The sequence below is a fragment of the Rutilus rutilus genome (assembly GCF_951802725.1).
Source record: "Rutilus rutilus genome assembly, chromosome: 5".
Lineage (NCBI taxonomy): Eukaryota > Metazoa > Chordata > Actinopteri > Cypriniformes > Leuciscidae > Rutilus > Rutilus rutilus.
In genome coordinates, this window is record NC_140213.1 from 47,435,792 (window position 1) to 47,459,695 (window position 23,904).

At 39.2% G+C, this 23,904-nt stretch overlaps 1 protein-coding gene across 1 annotated transcript in view; it reads left to right on the forward strand.

The window, feature by feature from the left end:
* The first annotated feature begins 5,470 nt into the window (after positions 1 to 5,470).
* The window catches only part of LOC311290789 (uncharacterized protein), a 113,812-nt gene continuing 95,378 nt past the window's right edge, over positions 5,471 to 23,904 (forward strand). Inside the window, exons 1-8 of the mRNA XM_084409497.1 lie at positions 5,471 to 5,650; positions 5,725 to 5,839; positions 6,422 to 6,547; positions 8,750 to 8,854; positions 12,902 to 13,006; positions 22,040 to 22,144; positions 22,325 to 22,441; positions 23,637 to 23,715. Coding sequence (XP_084265623.1) covers positions 6,489 to 6,547; positions 8,750 to 8,854; positions 12,902 to 13,006; positions 22,040 to 22,144; positions 22,325 to 22,441; positions 23,637 to 23,715 — 570 coding nt within the window. The 5' untranslated portion in view covers positions 5,471 to 5,650; positions 5,725 to 5,839; positions 6,422 to 6,488. The remainder of the gene's footprint in view (positions 5,651 to 5,724; positions 5,840 to 6,421; positions 6,548 to 8,749; positions 8,855 to 12,901; positions 13,007 to 22,039; positions 22,145 to 22,324; positions 22,442 to 23,636; positions 23,716 to 23,904) is intronic.

Sequence of the window (23,904 nt, forward strand, 5' to 3'; positions counted from 1 at the left end):
AGCATGCTTCAGACTCGTGGTGTGAGCGGAGCGAAACTGGAGCGGGAAATAGGGCGACGCTCCGTCCTTTTGAAATTGCCGCTCTGCGCTCTGTCCAAGATCCGCCCGCTCGCGCTCCCTGCTCGCTCCCGCTCCACTCCGCTCACATGCTCTGCTTTATACATGGAACTTGGACAGGGCCAGGGCACACAGGCCACTGTGGCCGTACGATGATTTTTTTTTCACGGGGCATGAAGGCCAAAGTGTAGGGCAACGGCGGCCATGGCCGCGTGGCCACGGTATAATTCCCACCCTGGCGTCAGGTCAAGGGTCACTCTTCCACCGTAAATCGATGCATATGGCCGTCTGACGGAACCTGGAAGCTAGTTATTTTAGTTGATAAAGTTTTACATATGGATATTTACCCCCAACTTTTTTAATACAACTCCGATTGTATTCGTCAGAAAGAAGAATGTCATATACACCTAGGATGGCTTGAGGGTGAGTAAACCATGGGGTGATTTAAAATTTTTGGATAAGGACAGGCGAAAGCATGTTTACTAATTGGCTGCTGTCACTTTAAGACCTGCACGCATACAGACACGCATACGATTTTCTCTCAAATAGAATCAAATGAATGAATCAGATTCTCTCTGAGGCACCATTACTGAACTGATAGAATGCACTGTAGCACAATACTACGATATTTCTACAAAGCAGATCGTGGAGACATTTTAATCGTCCACAATCAAATTCGTGATATAGCACACCCCTACCTTGAAGTATCCAGTCAATTTAGGGATTCTTTCAGTATATCTCGGTCACATTGTTTTTTAACCTTTGTATTTTCCATTTATGTGCTTCACACTATAGTACTTTCTTTCGGACATTTTGCCGCTATGCCGTCTAGAAATAGCAGTGACGTAAATGAAAATGATTGACATGATTTGACCAGCAGCTGATTTGACAGATGTGACCTAAATGTCACATCTATCCAATCACCTGCTTATTTTTCTTTATTTTATTTTTTATATTTCTTATGGGCCAAAGAGGGTCTTTTTTGTTCATGCTGAAGTAAATTTTAAATAAAATAAAAAATAGTCTGGTCAATTCGGGTACCCTGCACACATGGGGCCCCTAGGCTGCAGCCAACGCAAGCCTGTGCATTAGGCCTATTCCGCGCCTGTATATGACTGACGGCACCAGTGCTACTGCTGCCTTTGTGTTTCATCTGCACGGTGTTTATCATGTTCATGACAGCACCGGCATCGCCGCTGCAGTGGACATCAGTACTAGGCTTTGGCACGACCTCCGCCATTAACCATAAATACTGTGACGGTGTGGTGCTCAGCCTCGCGCTGTGGATGTCTCATGTCCCGGGATGAACGTTGTTAGGCGATAGTGCCGTCGCCTATCCATGTGCCTGGGGTACTGAATGGCGGCTGTTAATGCAGTCTGGAGACAATCACAGCATGACTGCTGTCTGCTGGCAGTGAGTGTAATGGTTATACAGGATGCAGGCGAGACCACTGTCCTTTACTCTGCGATGTGTTTGCAGTAGTCAATGCTTGTGCAACTTGCTCTAATTGCCGCTATGCTGCTGAGCTTATGAGGTCTTCGTTGCATTAAGTACTTTTAGCTGAGGTCAACGGCTTGGCTTGCAGCCGATCTGGACCTTCGCTGTCAACACGGCGGGATTTTAGATCCCGAGTGTCGAGAGACCGACTCGAAAGGGAACGTCACCCCTAACGTAACCTCGGTTCCCTGAGAAGAAGGGTTCATTTGGAAACAAAGCTAGTCTATTTCTAAATGTAATGGTGCATGTCCATTACAGCGGCAAAACTCTGCTCAGTGCCGCTGGCAACGTTAACGCCTCCGCTTTGGGGTGTGTCGGTTGCGAGTTTGTGTGATCTATTTTTTTTCAACACACAGAGAATATAATCATCAGAGATGCACACGATTACATTTGGAAATAGACAAGCTTTGTTTCCAAATGTCCCAAGCAAAGATATCCTGTAAATCTTATAAACCCTGCCAATATAATCACAATGAACACATCCAAAATAAAATATTTAACATACTGTATATATAATAACTGCAAAACCTCTAATTCGTAAACAAAACGATTTACGCACTAAATCCAGCATTAACTCCGTCACAATCTGCATATTTTTATATGCAGTCAGAACTGCCCAACCTTTTGACGCTTTCGGGCACTCTCAACGCTTTCTCCTGTCCACTGTCAATCCCACAATGCACTGCGCGAGCGTGAAAGCTCGACTTCTGTAGGAATGAATTGAAAACGCTCGCTCAGTACCAGTGGACACGCACTGTTCGGCTTCAGTAGATTAGAGGAAGGAGGGGATAACACCCCATAGCGCCACCTTCAGTGACGCAGTGTCTCGTTCCCTCTTCTCAGGGAACCGAGGTTACATTAGTGGTGCTTCTCATTTCTTATTTGTGCATCCTCGTTACCTTTCCTCGCTTCCTTTCCTCGCGTCTCAGCTCCACCCCTGTAGGATGCGAGGGAAGGCTGCAAGGAAAGAAAATGTAACTTTTTCTAATTTCTATTAACAAGGAATGTAACTTTTTTTATACATTGGAATCCTCAGGAAGCCTCCTCACTCCTCGATCCTCGACTCTTTGCGGTGCAATTAGAGAATTGAGATGTCCTTCAAGATGGCTGAGCTCAATCGGTTTCCGGGTCATAGGATGGAGGACGGAGGAACGAGGAGACGAGGAGGGATATCAGCACCCTAGGTAACTGGAGATGTTTTCTTGTCACACTTTGGGCCTGTTTATAATCAATCATCGTTTGAGTGCTACAGCCCAGGGCCAAATTTAACAGCTTGCTCAAGCGCAAACCCTCTTTTGGAGTTACAAAACTACTGTCAGGATTTACTAAAGACAAGCAGTGAAAAATTTGCACTGAAAAGGCGTGGACAGGGTTATTTTTGCGGCTGACCTTATTGCATATCCATTTGTAGGAGTTTCCCTTTCAGACAAACTTTATGAGAGGAGAGTATTTAAATGAATCATGCGCATAACTTTCCACTCCCATTTGCACTTTTATGGGATTGCGCTCTCACTCGCCCTGTTTAGTAAATTTGGCCCTAAGTGTATTTTCTGACCATGTGCATCCCTTCATGTCCACAATTTACCTATTTGTTAACAGCAACTTTCAGCAATGCATCATATCACAAAGCAAAAATCATCTCAAAGTGGTTTCTACATAACAAAATTATTAAAGGGACATCTAAATGATGCAAAGAAATTGTGAATAGCTTCAGGACCTTGTGGGAAAAAAAGTGACGATATTTACAAAATAAATAATAGATTTTATTAATTAATTAATTAATATTAAATCAAATCAATAGCCTATTTAGTGTGATCATCCCTTGCCTTGTTTTCTCCAAATGCCATTACAGTACCAGTAGATTTCGAGACTTGAGGATTTACAAAAAAAAAAACAGGTCACGTGACAGGCAGAATGAGGAGCAAATGAGTTTATAGAAACAAAACCGAAAGTGTTAAACAAAAGAAAACCACTTTTGAATAAGAAATAATATTTACACTATAAAACTCGTCAAAACTCGCGAATTACAAGTGCATCAGTGAGAACACTCGTTTAACCAGCACACACACCCGAACTTGACTGCACATCACATTTTTGACATTGATACTGCTTTTAATCGTAATGCAACGGACCGGTCAATGGGACATAAATTAAGCCTTTAAATAAAATGGTTATTGAGGTGTTTATGACGTCACACTCTGAGCGTATGTTTTAAAAAAAAAGAAATTTAAAAATGTAACATATAAATAACACTTTTTAAATAGCCCACTAAAGTGTTTATTACAAATGTAATGTAATGACTAAATGTTAAAAATGAATAAATGTAATGAACAAAAATTTGCGTTGCATTTACAATCCTGTGAAAACGGGGTGCCCCCACTTCCCGTGCTCCTGGCGCCATCCTCCTTCACCACATTTCTCAGTGCGAGCTTTGCTTTATGCTTCCGCAAAAGGAGGATGTCATATTGTAAGGACCACCCATTGGCCCAACGACGGAATCCAACGGTGGGCGAAGGAATAATGTGTGTATGTCTTTTCAGCGCTCCAGTGAGGTTCACTTAATTTATTGGAATTTAGTTTCAATATTACTTTAGCTCTGCGCTTAATCTGACTCCAAATTCAAATGATAATCAAATTTAGATCGTATTTCTTATTAGAAAATAGTCATAAATATTGATTATTAATTAATTTAGATCTTTGATTATTCTGAGTATCTCATCATTTCAAATATTCGTTCATTAAGGACCCAGTGCCACTTTGAGACATCACGTCGCGAATGTGCGCTCACGATCACAAACTAGCCAGTCCTGAAATAGTCAGAGGGTGCAGTGCAACTATTTTACCCTAAGCGGCCGCTCACTACTGACCCATAGGTGTAATTTTTTGTAATAGTTGCAGCGTACAACATGCTAAGTCAGGGATAGTCAGAAATCGGAAGGTCTCCCTATTATGTGTCCCATGCTCCATTCATAGTGCCTTCGGTTTGATCTATCCTGGACAGAGATTTGCAGAAACACCAGACTGCACTTTAATCTACTGGAGATAATGATTTCTGAAAAATGCAGAATGAATCAAGATGTAACATTTATTTGTCAGGTAAAAATGTATCATGCCAATTACACAAGTAAATGATTAAAATCCAATTCAGAAATAATAAATACATGACATAATTTACTCAAAGATGACTCCAAAAGTAAGCAATGCATTCCTGACAGAGACACACAGTGGTGTGTGAGTGTTTTCCAACAGGAAAACACTGAAACTGCACTGTATGGGGGATGATCCTGGTAAAGGGTCCCAAAGACTGCTGTCACCTAGCCTTAAATACCCAGTCCAGAAGAGAAGGGTTATACAAATATTGTTTAGAGTTGTTTTGGGTCAATTCATGTACCCCAGGGGGTAGCACCTTGTTTCGGGAGATATCTTGAAGAGACATCACCCAGAGAGGAGAACAGGATTCTCCTAAGTTCTCAATCTTTCTCATTAAACCAATGACTGCAATGAAATTAAGACCATTTTACCAATCGCACTGAGACACTTAAAATGATACCAAACATGAAAAAAACAATATTTTCACAAGATGCATCATGTGTGATATATAGACATTCTTAGTGAACTTTCAGTGACTTGAGGAGGGAGAAGAGAAGGGAGAGGGTAGAGGGAGAGGGGGATGCAGAGATAAGGAAGAAGGACAGTTTGGACAGGCGATGTCCTGTTGTAACGATGCAGAGCAGGAAGCAAGAAGCAGGATCCAAGTGCAACGGTGTTTTTACTAAATAAACTAGAACTTTGACATAAACTCAGACTTCAGAACAGAACAAAGAACATGCAACCTTACAACATCAATAACTCACAATGACTAAACTAAAACACAGGGTTTAAATAAACAGACAACCAAGCTAAACAAGATAACAAGGGGGCGTGGTAAATAAGAAACACCTGGGAAGACTAATCAACATAACGGGAGACAGCTAAACATGAAAAGACAGGGGAACACATGACAGACAAGAACAAGACACAAAACCCACACCGTGACACCTGTGTTCTGTCTTTGCTATCTTCTGTCCAGGGTGCATTTTATGGATTTATTGCAGGGTGAGTTTTGTCTCAGCTGGAAAATCAGTCCTTACAATATTGACCAGTTAATCGTTAACAAAGTTTATACACAGGCGAGAAATCTCTTCCACCAGATACTGGACTTTGCTTTGGACTCGTACCATGTGACAAGCGAACACTCTGAAGGACAGAAAAGAAATCTAAGTCTAAATTCTCTTCAGACTTCAAGTAAGTATTAGCTTTCTTGATTACAGTTATTTTGGGAAATATAGTATTGATTTTATACTGTTTATCACTGTAATTTAAAATTCGAAGTTAAAGTAGGCCTGTTTTATCCCGGCAGTATTATAACCTGTTACTCCAAACAGACGCAGAAGCTGCTAGAAATTAACTTACACGAATAAATATTTTGAAGGCGATGAAAGTTAACACATGAAGTTTACTCGAAAGGGTTATTGTAAACGAATAACACGTTTCAGAAGGGTTTTCCTTTTTCATTTCGGGCGGTTGCTTTGTGATAATGCGAAATCGAAAGTATTTTAAAATAGATCTTCAGAGATAAGACAGATTGAATCAGAGTGAATGTTCGTTTATGTCAAATATAATTAATAATAAAGAAACAGAACGTTATGAACTTTATATGAGTTCAGTTTGCCGCCTCAAGTTTTAAACACAGTAGCCTAATTATAATGTCCATTTCTTCTTGCTTTAAAATAATTTAATTTACAGCTAGTCGTGAATTATCCCTAACGATCTCTACATGGCAGTATATTTGTTTGTAGCATCTCATTAACATATTGTCATCTCCAGGTCATGTTGAGCTGACTGTTTTACAAACCAGTGCTGATCTGTTTGCAGTGGTTGATTAGCTGCAGTAATGTCGGAGGAACGAGGAAAGGACTCTCTCTCTAAGATAAGTCTGTCAGAGAAACAGAGGTAAGACTGCAGCTGTTTTCACACTATCATTTTAAACACTACTGGAGTTTCAGGTTTTTCCCTGTGAGGAACAAAACCTTAACAAGGAGTGCTTCTCTCACTATTGTTGTGCGCAAAACTAGAATTCTAGAACAAACAGCTTGTTTCCATCCAATCGAATCTGTGGAGTGGAAAAAAAAAGAACTTTTGGCAAATCAAATGTTAAACACCGCAAAAGATAACTAGTGTGTCCAAAGTTAATGTCTGCGGTTAAGATAGAAATAATAATTCATATAGTTTTAGTTATGTATAATTTTAACTGTATATAATTACCATTTGGAACATCAAATATCTTGATTAATGCAGGGGAACCTCTTGTAGTAAAGTGTTTTTTCCTTCTGCTCTTTGTCATTAGTGAAAGATCAGACTGTGACTTATTCAAAAGGTGGTGATCACTCTCTTAATCTGAATTATTAGCAAGCAAGTAAAGATTTTTATCTGAAGCCGGGCTGAATGAATAAACACTGTTATTGCACTCCTGACATTAAATCAGACCCTCAGTCAACATAGTAAAAACAAGAAATATTATAGATGTTCAGAATGGAAAAAAACATATCTTAACTCAATAAGTTTTGCTGTAACTTCCGCTGGTCGTGTCATCATCAAATTTCTTTGGTTTTGGATATGCATCATTAAATTGATCTTCATAATTAGACATTTGAAGCATTTGGTATGAAACTGTACTTTTCACCATTCTCTCCACTAAAGCTGAAATACATAGCATTACACATGGCAGGTACACTAACACCAAAACTATCACTATACTAAAATTGTTATAATTTAAACAAGAACTGTCACATTTTCATAATCCCGTTATACCTTCATAAATCTCCCGGTTTTATGTCGTGCAGTGGGGTATCAGCTGCCTTTCCTTGAGTTGTTTTTACCTAAACATAAATGTTAGATGTCAACATGTGATGTTCACACAACTCAGTTGATGGCACTCGTTGTTTAACCCCTTCCATTCCCATAAATGGGGTCTTCCAAACAATATCCAAAGCAAACATCTTTTTTTTTTCTTTTCTTTTTTTTTTTAAACAAAAGTTACCATCCCCCCTTTTGATGCATGGTCCAACCCGTGCATCAATTTAGCATATTGGTTGAAGAAATGTTTCGGGAAACAAGGTTTGCCATCAACACTAAACCAAACTCCGTCTTTAAAGGGGAACTGAAACGAAATAGGAAGTAAAGGTGAAATAACAGATGTGTTATCATTGTTATTTGTGGTAGGACACTTAAAACCGCTGAAGTAGTTACAAGGGGGGTCTTATTGCATTGCAAAAATTGTGATCTGTCCAACAAACGAATATAACACCTCCGATGCCTTCAAGGACCGAATAACCTGTTTGCACAATGAATGTGGCATAAATGTGACCATGGCGGGTCCTGTAAACAAGTTTCACTCACCCCTTAGTAGTTATCGTGATGTTCACCTTCACCGTAGATCACCTTGCTAAATTAATCCGACATAGAGGATGCTATCCAATATAAGCAATATCCATCGACGACACCCACATGATACTTGTTACTGTGATTTCAGCCGCTTTCAAACTGTGTATGAGAGACGCGGCTTGCCTTGCCAGTTTAAATTTGATGAGCGCACACGCCTAAACGCAATGCACAGACAGCAGCTGTCACAGCGCATGCACTAAACTAAATTCTTTTTATTGGCTTATTGCATTTAAAGTGTCAAAAACACAAGGTTCTATGTGTATCAGTGTATTCTAGATCCCTGCATTACAGTAGTTCTTAAAGGGGTGATAGAATGCAAAACCAAGTTTACCTTTGCATAGTTTAATAACAGCGGCTCGGTGGGTAAAATGCCCATACACAGAATCTCAAAATCCTGTCACCTCCTTAAAGGGATGGTTCTGAGTTCTGAGATACAGCCTTGGATCCATTAGCACCTGCACTAAGCCATCCAGTTGATTTCTCTAAATAAGCTCTAACTTTAATAGTGTTCAACCAAGGGAAAAAAGGCTTCTGGGGGGTGTTTGGCTCGAGGTCATGGTGCAAAGGACCCTAGGTTGATTTTACTCCGAACCATCCCTTTAACTTAAAGCAGTAGCTATGTAAGCTAACAGAACTGTATAGCAGATGTAGATATCAGTTACAGTGGAACCTCCTGCAATAAATCAATTCTGTTTGCTCTTTGTGCATTAGGGAAAGATCCGGCTCACCTGAGTCCAGCTTAGTGTCTATGAGGAGTGACCGTTCAAAAGATGGTGGACAGCCAAGCTTCAGTGAGAAAACAACATCTACCAAAAGGTATTTCTTGTGTTTCTTGTTGGTCACATATTTACTGTGTTAGAAAGTATTTCAGAGAGTATCATGAAACTTTATTTACATTAAAACCTTTTTTCTGAAATGATCAGTGTTGGATAGAGGTAATCTGCTGCTTTGATAATTGTTTGACCAAATTATAAAGACATCTGTGAATCTTTTAGTTTCCATGTGATTTGTTGTTTTGTGTGATTTAGTTACAAAGGACAAAAGACCACAGTAAATATTGGTGCAGATGGGAAAGTCTAAAGGTTCAAAAGGGAATGAACAGTGATATTTTTTCGTTCCTGCAGTTAATGTTGTCGCAAAGGCAAATTTAGGCAAAGGACACAGCAGACTGATGAAACTATTCACTATAGTTGAACTATAAACTATAGTGTGAAACTATTCACACGATTTCTAAAGAGGGATTACATCCAGACCCTGATAATGTAGCTGCTGTCGTGCACGCACCTGCTCCCCATGACACGGCCTCACTGCGCTCATTGGCCCTCATTTATCAATCTTGCGTAGAAATGGGCGTATATATTGGCGTAAGATTATGCTTAGACTCTTCTCATCGCCTGATTTATGAAGCTGTGCGTACCTTTGAAATTCTGGTGTACGCAATACCTGCCCTTGATAAATGCCGCGGCTGAAATCGATCGTCATTAGAATAACACGCCCCTATATATTCAAGTCTCCGCTCCCCCCACGCCCTCATTTTACGCCATGGACACACGGAAGACGGCAAAGAAGAGAAACTTCTTTGAGAAAGAGAAGGGAAGTGGATTTTTATTATTAATGACGCTTATTGTTATTTAGAAGAAGAATTTCGTTATTATTATTATTTGTATTATTATTATTATTTAAAATAAGAAGAATGGCATTTTTATTATTTTGTCAGTCTGAATTATGTTTTTGGTCATTGAAAGCCTTTCATTACTAAACCCAGTCCGTGCACACCTGCCGGGCCTAACCCTGGCCTAACCATCGTTTCAAAGAATAGTACGGCGAGCGCGTCGAGTATAAACGCCTCGTCCGTTTGGGGAGGTGCGCGCGCAGTCTGCGGAGACTCGCGGAGCCAGGCGAAAGTATAAACCAGGCTTGAAACGTCAGGTAAAGCGCACAGGCTCGCAACTTAAGGAATACATATGCCTACAATTCAAATGCTTTGGTAAATTCACACAAATTAAACATTGAAGTCCATGTTGCACAAAAAGAAACACTGAAGTTTATAATTACTATGTTGTTGTTTTTTTTTTACAGTGGGTCATAATATATTATATCTTTTAGTTTGTCAGTGCTTTTTGTGGTGTTAGGAATAGTTTTTCTGCGCATTCCCGCACTCAAAACGTGCGTACACCACCTCCTGAGCTGGCGTAGTATTTGAGCGTGCCGTACGCCAACGTCCATATTGATAAATCTCAAAGTCACCGTGGTTTTGGGTGTACGCCAGGTGTACGCTGGAAATTTGGTGTACGCACTTTTGATAAATGAGGGCCATTGTGAGGAGTCCTTTCTCAGCTACACGCTGATGGTACTGAGCGCATAGTGGCATTTGCCTCTCAAACTCTTTCATCAGCTGAAAGATAGTACTCGACTGGGGAGAGGGAAGCACTGGCTTGTGTGTCGAGTATTGAAAAATGGAGGACATATTTCTGGGGTAGACATTTCGTTCTGCGCACTGACCACCAAGCCCTTACAACGCTTCTTACATCAAAAGGCACAGGTAGAGCTGGCATGCGAATTGCTAGGTGGTCAGCCCGTCTGTTATGCTATTCCTATGATTTTGCATTCCGCCCTGGGAGATACAACACAACAGCAGACTGTCTCTCTCGACTCCCCTTACCTGAGATGAGTGAACCAACAGATGAATCAGAAATGTTTCTCACTTACTTGCTTTGTCAGTCTCTGAGTTCTCTTCTGCATCGGAGAACTGCCTCCAGTTCGTGCACAGATCAAGAATGGCTGGCCTAAAAACAAGAAGTCAGTGAAACAAGAACTAGAACCTTACTTTCACATCAGACATGAGCTTTCTGTGGAGGGTCCGCTAATTATGCGAGGGGATCACTGCCTATTAGTCCCATTGTCTCTGCATACAAGACTGGTGAATTTAGCTCACGAAGGACACTAAGGCAATGTACGGACAAAACAAAGGATTCACGAGCTCTACTGGTGGCCGAAAATGGGCAGAAGTGTAGAAACTCTGATTGCCTCATGTTTGACATGTCAGCTGAACGACAAAACGGCCTGCACCTGCACCTCTCGTACCTGTGGAACTACCAAACGGTCCATGGCAAAGGGTAGCCATCGATATTGTGGGACCATTTGAGTCTGCTACATGGGATTGCCGCTACTCCATAACACTGCAGGACTACTTCAATAAGTGGCCAGAAGTAGCTTTTGCATCGCAAGTGACAACAGATGTCACAATAATCTTCCTGGACACCATCTTCAGTAGAGAATGTAATCTACAATGCTTAGTGTCTGATAATGGTCCACAACTAACATCTACTGCTTTTGCTGACTTTCTGAAGGAGGGTAACATTCAACATATGTACTCCATACATGTATATTATCCACAGGCCAACAGGGCAGTAGAAACGATTTAATAGAGTGTTGAAACAATGAATCCAATCTGCAATTCAGGAAAAGAATCCCTGGAGGGCAGCTGTGACACAGTTCTTCCATAATTTCCGGGTGACGCCACATGCTACCACAGGGGCTACACCTTTCGAACTCCTGCGTGGCCGCAAAATGCGTACAAAATTGGATGTGCTGTCTGTCAGCACGGAAGTAAAGACATATTCTGAGATCAAACACACTGTGACACGTAAACAGCAGAAATGTAAAGACTATACTGACAAAAAGAGAGGAGCTAAGGTACTCAAATTCAAGGAAAAGGACTGGGTGCGTATTAAGAAACCAGAGCATGTTCACAAAGGCTCAACAAGGTACACTGCTCCATGTTTGGTGAGAAGGAGAGTTGGTCCAAATACCTTCCTGTATGAAGATGCAAAGAAATGGAATACGTCTCGTCTCACTGGAGTTCCAAATGAGGTGTTGATAAGTTTGGGAAAAACACCAGAAGGGAAACTAAGCTTACAGCCTCATGCTCATGTAAAAGAACAGCAAACGAGTCCTAGAAGAAGTGTGAGAGTTCTTAAACAACCAGCTTGGTTGAAGGATAATAAATAGATGCAATGTTGCTGAAATAGTCCATGATTCAAATCCAGTCAGTTGTTGTTTTGGTTGTGTACTTGGATTAGTTTTAACGTTATTAAGGCTCTCCTTAAAGAAAGTGCTAGGAGTTAATACACCATTTGTTTTGCTAATATAACTTGTTTTATATAAAGAGGTAAATTGTTTCTTAAAGTAATTCTTTATTCCAAACACTGTAAGTAATACAGAATTAGAGTATGGTATCATGTTGTAATGTTCCAAGACAGTACCCTAACCAAAATGCTTCAAAGAAAAGGGAAAATGTTGTGTCTACAGAGTTGTTGTGTAGTCACTAGATGACAGTGGAAGGAAGGAAAAGAAAAGATTAGAAAAGAGATGAAAGAAATACACACTTGTGTCTGTGCTTGCTTCTTTATTTTATTACAAGACGTACAAACATCACAATACATATACATATTTTTTTATATGGTTGTATATACACAGTACATAATGCACAATTCTGTACATAAATCTTCTGTTCTGTTCCAGATGTATACATTATTATTTATTTATTCACTTGGTCTTATTTAAATATTCTTCTGTTCTTGAGTCCTATATGTATGTTTATTTATATGTATGTACCAAGTGCTCCTGTAAAACCACAACAAATTTCTTGTGTGTTTGCGCACACTTGGAAAATAAAAGCTCATTCTGATTCATACACTGAAAAAGTTTATTATCAATGTTGTGGATTTATTTTTGTTTATAAAAACTTAACTTAAAAAAGCAGTAGCTATGTAAGCTAATAGAACTGTATAGCAGAAGTAGATGTCAGTTACAGTGGGACCTCCTGCAATAAATCGATTCTGTTTGCTCTTTGTGTATTAGGGAAAGATCCGGCTCACCTGAGTCCAGCTTAGTGTCTATGAGGAGTGACCGTTCAAAAGATGGTGGACAGCCAAGCTTTAGTGAGAAAACAACGTCTACCAAAAGGTATTTCTTGTGTTTCTTGTTGGTCACATATTTACTGTGTTAGAAAGTATTTCAGAGAGTATCATGAAACTTTATTTACATTAAAACCTTTTTCTGAAATGATCAGTGTTGGATAGAGGTAATCTGCTGCTTTGATAATTGTTTGACCAAATTATAAAGACATCTGTGAACCTTTTAGTTTCCATGTGATTTGTTGTTTTGTGTGATTTAGTTACAAAGGACAAAAGACCACAGTCAAGTCAAGTCATCTTCATTTATATAGCGCTTTTAACAATGTAGATTGTTTCAAAGCAGCTTTACAGAGATAAATGTATAATTTAAGGTAACAGAGATTGTTTTGGCTTAATAGCGGTTCAATAAAGTTATACAAAGTAATACAAAGTATTACTAACAAAGTAAGTTTTGATTGATTCGCTACCGTCGCAATGATCATTTGTTATTAAATTAGGGGCCACTAAGACGACACCATTCTCTCTACACAGACTTTAAACGCGAACCTGTGATAAACGCTGATGGCGTTCACATGCGCATTAAGAATTGGTTCTATAGTTATGTGCGTTTGAATATATGTGCGCAGGTTTGTAATTCCCTACAAACCAAGCCTAAACAAAGTACTGGTCTTTCCTTATAAATTTGTATACAGAATTTTATTTTATTTTGTCACTTCGGGGTAGATACGCGAATTGAGTTTTCCCGACAACGCTTTATCTGTCGAGTCGTAAAGGGATCCTCCATAGGAAGAGACTAGTTGGCACTTCAGCACTGCGTTGTCATCGGGTCCAGGCGAAGGTCCTTCGTCAGATCTAGATACAGCTTGGATCCGGCAGGCTGCGGGAAAACCTCGGGATAAACAAAGACACTGAAATTAGCGTAGATGCCATTCTTCTTATGCTGTAACGAGTACATCAGGATTAATGGGAAGTGTTCCCAGTTCCGGCTGACCTAATCTGTGCAGCCTAACATTGATTTATAGAAGTCTATAATGTATTATGTGAATGCTAGGTCAAAGAGATGTGTCTTTAATCTAGCTTTGAACTGACCGAGTGTGTCTGCTTCCCGGACAATGGTAGGAAGACTGTTCCAAAGTTTTGGTGCTAAATAGTAAAAGGATCTACCGCCAGCAGTCGATTTTGATATTCTAGGTATGGCCAGAATTTTGAGATCGCAATAGACGTGAAGGACTATAATGCATTAAGAGCTCGCTCAAGTACTGCGGAGCTAAACCATTTAGTGCTTTGAAAGTAATCAGCAATATTTTACAATTTATGCAATGTTTAATAGGGAGCCAATGCAGTGTTGACAGAACCGGGCTAATATGGTCATACTTCCTGGTTCTGGTAAGAACTAAAGCTGCTGCGTTTTGAACCAGCTGTAGTTTGTTTATTAAGCGTGCAGGGCAACCACCCATAATAGCATTACAATAATCTAGCCTTGATGTCATGAACGCATGAACTAATTGTTCCGCATTTGTCAATGAGAGCATATGGTGTAATTTAGATATATTTTTAAGATGGAAAAATGCGGTTTTACAGATACTAGACACGTGACTTTCAAATGAAAGATTGGTTTCAAAGAGCACACCCCGGTTCCTAACCGATGACGAAGACTTAAAGGGATAGTTCACTTTAAAATGAAAATTCTGTCATCATATACTCACCCTCATGTTGTTTCAAACCTGTCTGAATTTCTTTCTTCTGCTGAACAGAAAGGAAGATATTTAGAAGAATGTCAGTAACCAGGCAGTTTCTGGGTCCCATTGACTTCCATAGTAGGAAAAAAATATACTATGGGACCCAGACACTGCCTGGTTACTGACATTCTTCTAAATATCTTCCTTTGTGTTCAGCAGAAGAAAGAAATTCATACAGGTTTGAAACAACATTTTCATTAGAATTTTCATTTTAAAGTGAACTATCCCTTTAACAGAGCAGCCATCAAGTGTTAGACAGTATTCTAGGTTATTACGTGTGGGAGTTTTTTGTCCAATAATTAGAATCTCTGTTTTTTCAGAATTTAGAAGTAGGAAATTACTAGTCATCCAATTTTTTATATCAGCTATGCATTCTGTTAATTTTGTGAATTGGTAGGTTTTGTTAGGTTTTGAAGAAATATACAGCTGAGTATCGTCAGCATAACAGTGAAAACGAATGCCATGCTTCCTAATGATATCTCCTAATAGTAGCATGTACAGAGTGAACAGCAGCGGTCCTAGTACTGAGCCTTGTGGTACGCCATACTGAACTTGTGATCGATAAGACATCTCTTAATTTACTGCTACAAACTGATAACGGTCAGATAAGTATGATTTGCAATTCCACTAATCATGCTAGTGCAATTCCACTAATGCCAACATAGTTTTCTAGTCTATTTAAAAGAATGTTGTGGTCAATGGTGTCAAATGCAGCACTAAGATCAAGTAACACTAATAGAGAGATACAACCACGATCAGATGATAAGAGCAAATCATTTGTGACTCTAATGAAGTCTCGATACTATGATACGGTCTAAATCCGGACTGAAAATCCTTGCAGATATCATTTCTTTCAAGAAAGGAACACAGTTGTGAGGATACCGCCTTTTCTAGCATCTTTGACAGAAAAGGCAGATTCGAGATCGGCCTGTAATTGACTGATTCTGTAGGATCAAGTTGCGTTTTTTTTAACAAGCGGTTTAATCATAGCCAGCTTAAAGGTTTTTGGTACATATCCTAGAGACAAAGACAAATTAACGATATTAAGAAGAGGATCTATGACCTCTGGGAGCCTCTCTTTCAGTAGCTTAGTTGGTATAGGGTCTAACATACATGTTGTCGATTTAGATGAATTAACGAGTTTGCAAAATTCTTCCTCTCCTATAGCAATAAATGAATCAAGTTTTTCCTCAGGGAGACCAAAATGCACTCCCTGATGCGATACTGTAGTAGACGATTGCATAGTTGTAATTTTGTCCCTGATATTATCAATCTTATAAGTGAAGAAGTTCATAAAGTCATTACTGCTGTGCTGCTTGGAAACTTCTGGGCTTGAAGCTTTCTTTTTTGTTAGTTTAGCCACTGTTTCAAATAAATACCTAGGGTTTTGTTTATTTTCTTCTAATAGGGTTGAAAAATAAGCAGATCTAGCAGCTTTTAAGGCCTCTCTGTAAGTAATCGAGCTCTCCTTCCATGAAATCTGAAATACCTCTAGTTTTGTTTTCTTCCAGTTGTGCTCCATTTTCCTGGCTGCTCTCTTAAGGGCCCGAATGTGCTCGTTGTACCACGGCGTTGGACTATTTTCTTTAATCTTCTTTAAGCGCAACGGAGCAACTGTGTCTGAAGTGCTGGAAAAGAGAGAGTTAAAAGTTTGTTGCAATATCAAGTTCTTCTAAGCTATTCGGGATGCTGAGATGATGAAACTGATTAGGAAGATTATTGATAAAGCAATCTTTAGTGGCAGAAGTGATAGGTCTAACATATTTATAACACGGAGTCGGCTTTGCAGCCTTGGCTAAATGTAATTTACATGAGACTAGATAATGATCTGAGATGTCATCGCTCTGCTGCAGAATTTCAACGGCATCAACATCTATTCCGTGTGATAATATTAGACCTAGAGTATGATTACGACAATGAGTAGGTCCTGACATGTGTTGTCTAACTCCAATTGAGTTTACAATGTCTTTAATTGCCAATCCCAATGCATCTTTTTCATTATCTATGTGTATATTAAAATCAACAACAATTAGTACTTTATCTGCAGTCAATATTAATTCTGATAGAAAGTCTGCAAATTCTTTGATAAAGTCTGTATGGTGCCCTGGTGGCCTGTATACAGCAGCCAGCACAAATCTCAAACGTGATTTATTGTTTACACTATATATTTATACTTCAAAAGAAGTTATATTTAAAACTTGATTTCTTAGTGGTTTTGAAAAATATTACTATAAATTACAGCAACACCTCCCCCTTTGTGTTTCAGACGAGGTTCATGTTTATAACTGTAATCTTGTGGGGTGGACTCATTTAAAGTAATGTAATCGTTTGGTTTTAGCCAGGTTTCTGTCAAACACAGCACATCTAGGTTATTATCTGAAATCATATCATTAACAATGAGTGCTTTTGGAGTAAGGGATCGAATATTCAGCAACCCAAGCTTTAGCATTTGCTCATCTGTATTATAGCTGTTTTTTATTTGTTGAACATCAATTACATTTTTACCCTTAGATGGGTTTGGAAGTTTTTTGGATTTCCAAATTCGGGGAACAGACACAGTCTCTATATGGTGATATCTAGGTGAAAGAGGCTCTATGTGATGGGATTTTTTTGGGGAGTCGGTTAAGCCAGTCTGTCTGCTTCCTGACCTGGTGCCCAATTTGTCATTTTTTTTTTATCTCTAAGACTATGAGCCTAATTACTAGAGAGAAGAGCAGCACCATCCCAGGACAGATGAATACCATCTCTTTTCAGCAGGTCAGGTTTGCCCCAAAAACTTTTCCAATTGTTTATGAATTCTATATTATTAAGCGGACACCACCTCGACAGCCAGCCATTGAGTGAACACAATCTACTAACTATCTCATCACTCCTGCGAATAGGAAGGGGGCCAGAGCAAATTACAGTGCTTGACATCGTACTTGCGAGTTCACACACCTCTTTAATATTATAATTTTTTTATCTCCGACTGGCGGAGTCGAACATCATTAGTGCCGACGTGAATAATGATTTTAGAGAATTTACGATTAGCATTAGCCAGCACTTTTAAATTTGCTCTGATGTCAGGCGCTCTGGCTCCCGGCAAACATGTGACTATGGTGGCTGGTGTCTCTATTTTCACGTTCCGTGTGATCGAATCACCAATTACTAGGGCACAATCAACAGAATTCTCAGTAGGTGTTTTACTGAGCGGGGCAAATCGATTTGTTATGGTAATCGGAACGGAAGAGTGTTTTTTTTTTTTTGTATCTGCGACTAGAGCGATCCCTCACTGTCACCCATTTGCCTTGCTGCACAGGCACTAATTCAGCCGGAACCAAATCATGTAAAGAGTTCACTATGCTAGGCGCATCCAAAATAATATCTAAAGCTCTAGCACTCTTACTATCCTCAATTAAAGTTTGGATGCATGTCTCTAGTTCTGAAATCTTCTCCGTCAGCCTGACTGTCTCCTTGCATTTATTACATATAAATCCAATATTGCCGACAGAGAAGGCAATGCTAAACATGTGACATGAAGTGCAGATGACAATAACAGGACAAGACATTACTCACCGTGTTTGTTGACTGATTCTTACTTACCTGGGCTTTTTATGAACTCAAAGGTGTGGGCACGCGAGAGAAAAAAATGAAAAAATAACTGAGCGCACGGGTGGCGTGGTAACAGGCTAGCGAATTACTAGCGTGTTGTGCTAATAATAACGGAAGCTAGCAAAGTCAGGTTAATCTGAGATGTTGGGTAAGCTGTATTTAGTAGTATAAACAACTAGAAATGATAGTAAATGATGGTTCAAAACAGAAAGAAATACAAGGCTAAGACGGAGCTTACAGCACCGAAGCAAACAAACTCACAGCAGGCAGCGAGGCAGACAGGAGCAATCGATCAGTGATCCAAGGCAGTAAATATTGGTGCAGAAATTGCACGGTGGGAAAGTCTAAAGGTTCAAAAGGGAATGAACAGTGATATGTTTGAAGATATTTAGTTCCTGCAGTTAATGTTGTTGCAGAGAGACACAAATTTAGGCAAAGGACACAGCGGACTGATGAAACTATTAATCAGTTCCTGGCTACTTTATGGGAGCTTACGGTTGCATGTAATTCCGGAGAAATGGAATAACAAATGTTAAGCGACCAGCTCGTGAAGCGAGCAGCTAATTCACGCGTTCGGGACAGACTTTTGCTTGAATCAGACCTCACGCTGAACAAAGCTGTCTCAATAGCAGTGCAAATGGAAACCGCATTAAAGAACTCAGAGATTCTTTCAGGTACTTCACAACGACGGGCCATACAGAGTCACCGGAATGTAAAACAAAGGGACAGAAAGACAATACCTTCCCCTTCACCAGATCGGTCAGTTGCCAACGTGATACAGCGGCGTTTATGTTACTGTTGCGAATCCAACAACCATCTGGCTAAAAAACCTTCATGTCCAGCCATCAAAGCAGTATGCAGTTCATGTGGAAATATTGGGCACTTTGCCAAAGTTTGCCGATCATCACAGAAACAGGTGCGTGAGATTGTTATACCAGAGTTCACTGTATTATACATGAATGTTCCTAAGACGGTGACAGACAAAATTCTCTGTTCAGTGCAAATTAAAAAAATTATGGACTTTGTCAACCAGTGGAGTTAATTGTGGACACGGGCTCATCAGTATCAATACTGCCCAAGAGCATTTACCGTAGACATTTTGCTTCATGCACCCTCAATCCATCAACAGTAAAATTAGTTTCTTATTCCTAAGAGATTATTCCAGTGCTGGGCTGTTTTTCTACAGACGTCTTCCATGATGGTAGTACAGCAGCAGGCACGTTCTACATAGTAAAGTCAGGCTCACCTTTTGAGATTCACGTCGATACTGTGATTACAAATGAGAATTCTGAAATACTGCCAGTGCATGCTGTAGGATGCGCAAGTGGATTCATATACAAAGTGAAAGAAGGTTTGTTTCATTCCTGTTCAGCAAAAATTGAGAAGACTGCCATTGTCAGTTAGGCAAGCGGTTTCAGATGAACTGAAAAACCTGTTGGAGCATGACATAATTGAACGGGTGGATGCATCTCCATGGATCTCCCCAATTGTAGTGACACAAAAATAAGGAGGTGGAATTCGCATGTGCGTTGATTTAAGGGAGCCTAATAAGGCTATAGACCTTAGAATACGCCGCCATCTTTAGAATATTGTCTTTGAACTTCCGTTTTTGCGGTCGCTCTGTATATTTATATGGCGCTGCTGTCCAGGAGTAATTAGCTTTTGAAGTGGGTTTACTTAATGTAAAGTTAACGAAAGTTATCATGAGGACTGTAATGTTTAAAGCAGATGACTTAACAAATGTCAGTTGACCGGGAAGATTTTAAAACGAGCCGTTCATTAATAAACACGCAAAATCGCTGTGAAAATACAGACCGGAAGTCAAAAGACAACGAGCGCAGCGCTGAAAAGGGGCGGGGCTACATAAGGTCTATAGTTGTAGATAGCCTCCCCTTGCCCCATATAGAGGAAATGTTGGCAGAACTGGGTGGGGCGACAGTGTTTTCAACCATAAACCTGGCTTCAATATATCACCAGGTTCCATTTGCACCCTGAAAGTCGAGATTGAATGGCATTTATTACCCAGGACGAGCTGTTCCGTTATAAACGTGTCCCGTATGGACTGGCTTCAGCCGCGCCTGCTTTCCAGAAGATGATGACGGCTATACTGCACAGATTGCTAGGTGTTCAAGCCTACTTCGATGACCTAATTGTTTACGTCGACACAGTGGACATCCATGACACTCGCTTAAAAGCTGTACTTCACTGTCTGAAGAAGGCTGGTCTGAAACTAAATATGCATAAATGTAAATTTAAGCTGCAAATCCTGACATTTTTGGGGCACACGATTTCTAAAGAGACCCTGATAGTTGCTGTCGTGCACGCACCTGCTCCCCATGACACGGCCTCACTGCGATCATTCCTGGCCCTTATGTCTTGGTAAAGTAAATTTCTACCTGACTACGCAACAGTGGTTGAACCCCTGCGTGAAGTTTTGAGAACCTCCACTGACATGAACTTTCTCTGGACTGATAAGGCTGATCAAAGTATTACCACCCTGAAGACACTCTTATCAAAGAGCCCCATTCTAGCTCTGTTCGATCCCCGACTGCCAACTTGCGTGAGTACTGATGCTTCTGATTACGGTTCGGGACGAGTCCTTTCTCAGCTACACACTGATGGTACTGAGCGCATAGTGGCATTTGCCTCCCAAATAGTGGCATTGGCCTCCTGTTTTGCCACTTCTGTTTTACTATTTTATATTTGAGTCTGATACTGTTTTGCTACTCCTGTTTTAAGGTGCTCTTGGCTTTGCTGCTCTTATTTGTGCTCTGTGTGTTATGTAGGTATTATTTTCTTTTAATCTGGCTGTTCTGTAAAGCACTTTGGACAGCCAGTGGCTGTTGTAAAATGTGCTATATAAATAAAATGAACTTGAACTTGAAGTCTCTCTCGACTCACCTTACCTGAGACCAACAGAGTGAACCAACAGATGAACCAGAAATGGTTGCCACTGTTTCTCACTTACTTGCTTTGTCAGTCTCTGAGTTCTCTTCTGCATTGGAGAGCTGCATCCATTTAGCCCAACTTCGTAAAATGAAATAGTCCATGATTCAAATCCAGTCAATTGTTGTTTTTGGTTGTTTACTTGGATTAGTTTTAAAGTTATTAAGGCACTCCTTAAAGAAAGTGCTAGGAATTAATAAACCATTTGTTTTGCTAATATAACTTGTTTTATATAAAGAAGTAAATTGTTTCTTAAAGTAATTCTTTAAAGAAAAGGGAAAATGTTGTGTCTGCAGAGTTATTGTGTAGACACTAGATGACAGTGGAAGGAAGGAAAAGAAAGAAATACACACTTGTGTCTGTGCTTTCTTCTTTATTTTATTACAAGACATACAAACATCACAATACATATTAAACAGTTTTTATGGTTGTATATACACAGTCCATAATGCACAATTCTGTATATAAATCTTCTGTTCCAGATATATACATTATTATTTATTTATTCTCTTAGTCTTATTTAAATGTTCTTCTGTTTTCGTGTCATAAATGTATGTTTATTTATATGTATGTACCAAGAGCTTCTGTAAAACCACAACAAATTCCTTGTGTGTTTGCGCACACTTGGCAAATAAAAGCTCATTCTGATTCATACACTGAAAACGACTGAAGTTTATTATCAATGTTGTGGATTTATTTTTGTTTATAAAAATCAATTTATTGTTGGAGGTGTATAGCAGATGTAGATGTCAGTTACAGTGGGACCTCCTGCAATAAATCGATTCTGTTTGCTCTTTGTGTATTAGGGAAAGATCCGGCTCATCTGAGTCCAGCTTAGTGTCTATGAGGAGTGACCAATCAAAAGATGGTGGACAGCCAAGCTTCAGTGAGAAAACAACATCTACCAAAAGGTATTTCTTGTGTTTCTTGTTGGTCACATATTTACTGTGTTAGAAAGTATTTCAGTGAGTATCATGAAACTTTATTTACATTAAAACCTTTTTCTGAAATGATCAGTGTTGGATAGAGGTATCTGTGACATCTGTGAATCTTTTAGTTTCCATGTGATTTGTTGTTTTGTGTGATTTTAGTAACAAAGGACAAAAGACCACAGTAAATATTGGTGCAGAAATTGCACGGTGGGAAAGTCTTAAGGTTCAAAAGGGAATGAACAGTGATGTGGAGCTGGCATCTTTTCTTCTCAACAGGTGGGGACACAAACAGCTTTTAAATAACACAGTTCACATTGTAGTTTAATTTACAACATAAAGAATTCACCATGCTAGAATTTATAATTATTGTTATTATAATTTTTCTGACTTTTAAAATGTTGTACATTGTGCCTTTTGAAGAAAATTCAGCACCTTGCATATGTGTTAAAATACATGAAGGGATAGTTCACCCAAAAATGAAAATTCTGTCATCATTTACTCACCCTCAAGTTGCTGAACAAAAAAGTTTCTATGCTGAACAAAAAAGATGATATTTTGAATAATGATGAAAACCGTTGTTGAGCCCCACTGACTTCCATAGTAGGGAAAAGTTTTATGGGAGTCAATTGGGACCATGCACTTTTTAGTTATGAACATTCTTCAAAATATCTTGTGTTGAGGACAACAAAGAAATTTATACATGTTTAGAACAACTTAAGGGTGAGTAAATGACAGGATTTTCATTTTTGGGTGAATTATCCCTTTAAAAAGACAATGTTTATTTGCTTTGTCACGTGAGTTGTGTGATAATACTCTTTGGCTATTGGACTGTGACATTGATGTCTTCAGTCAGTTTTTACAGAGATTAATCACTAGGATGCTTGCATATACCTTCATGAAATAAAAAAATACCCCATAAGAAATAAAAACAGAAAACACTGGTCATACTGATCTTGAGAATGATCTTATATTGAATACATTTGAAGCTCCTTATCAACATACTGTAGATTTGTGGTAACGAATCCAGGCAAGTTTGAAGATAGATCCCAAGTGCAGCTTTGATTATAATAACATAAGAAAACAAAACAAAAACATGACATGAATCAAGATCATGGCATGACGCTTACCGACAGCAGTTACAGCGGAACAAAACTAGACCAAGACACACGGCAAACATGAGGGCTTAAATACACACAAGACTAATGACTAGACAAGGGACACCTGTGAACAATGAAATGATGAACCAATTACATTGACAACATGACAACATTGACAAGGGAACACATGTCCGGATCGCATGACTTGAACAGGGGATCACATGACAGACATGAAACAAGAACATGAAACATAACCAAATTTTGACATTTGTTTGCAAAAAAATGCTGTTTCCAGTTCTAGTTTGTCTAATATTGCATATGCTGTATTTTATTAGATATACTATAAACAATGACCACATTTATTTTGCTAACAGGATTCAGTACGAGAAAAAAACTGACTTTCAGAGTGACCGCTTCAAGAAGTTCAGAGAAAATCTCATCTGGGTCTTTCAGGTATGGAAAAATATTGTATTGTATTTATTGTTCACATTTATATTATAATAAACAAATGGGTTTTTCAACAAATGTAAAATAGTGTCTATTTATTTTAAAAAAGTCAACTAACTAATGTATTTAGCATTTCCCCTAGCATTTCAGTTGTGTACACATCCACATGTCAACAATGCTAGACTCATATATTTT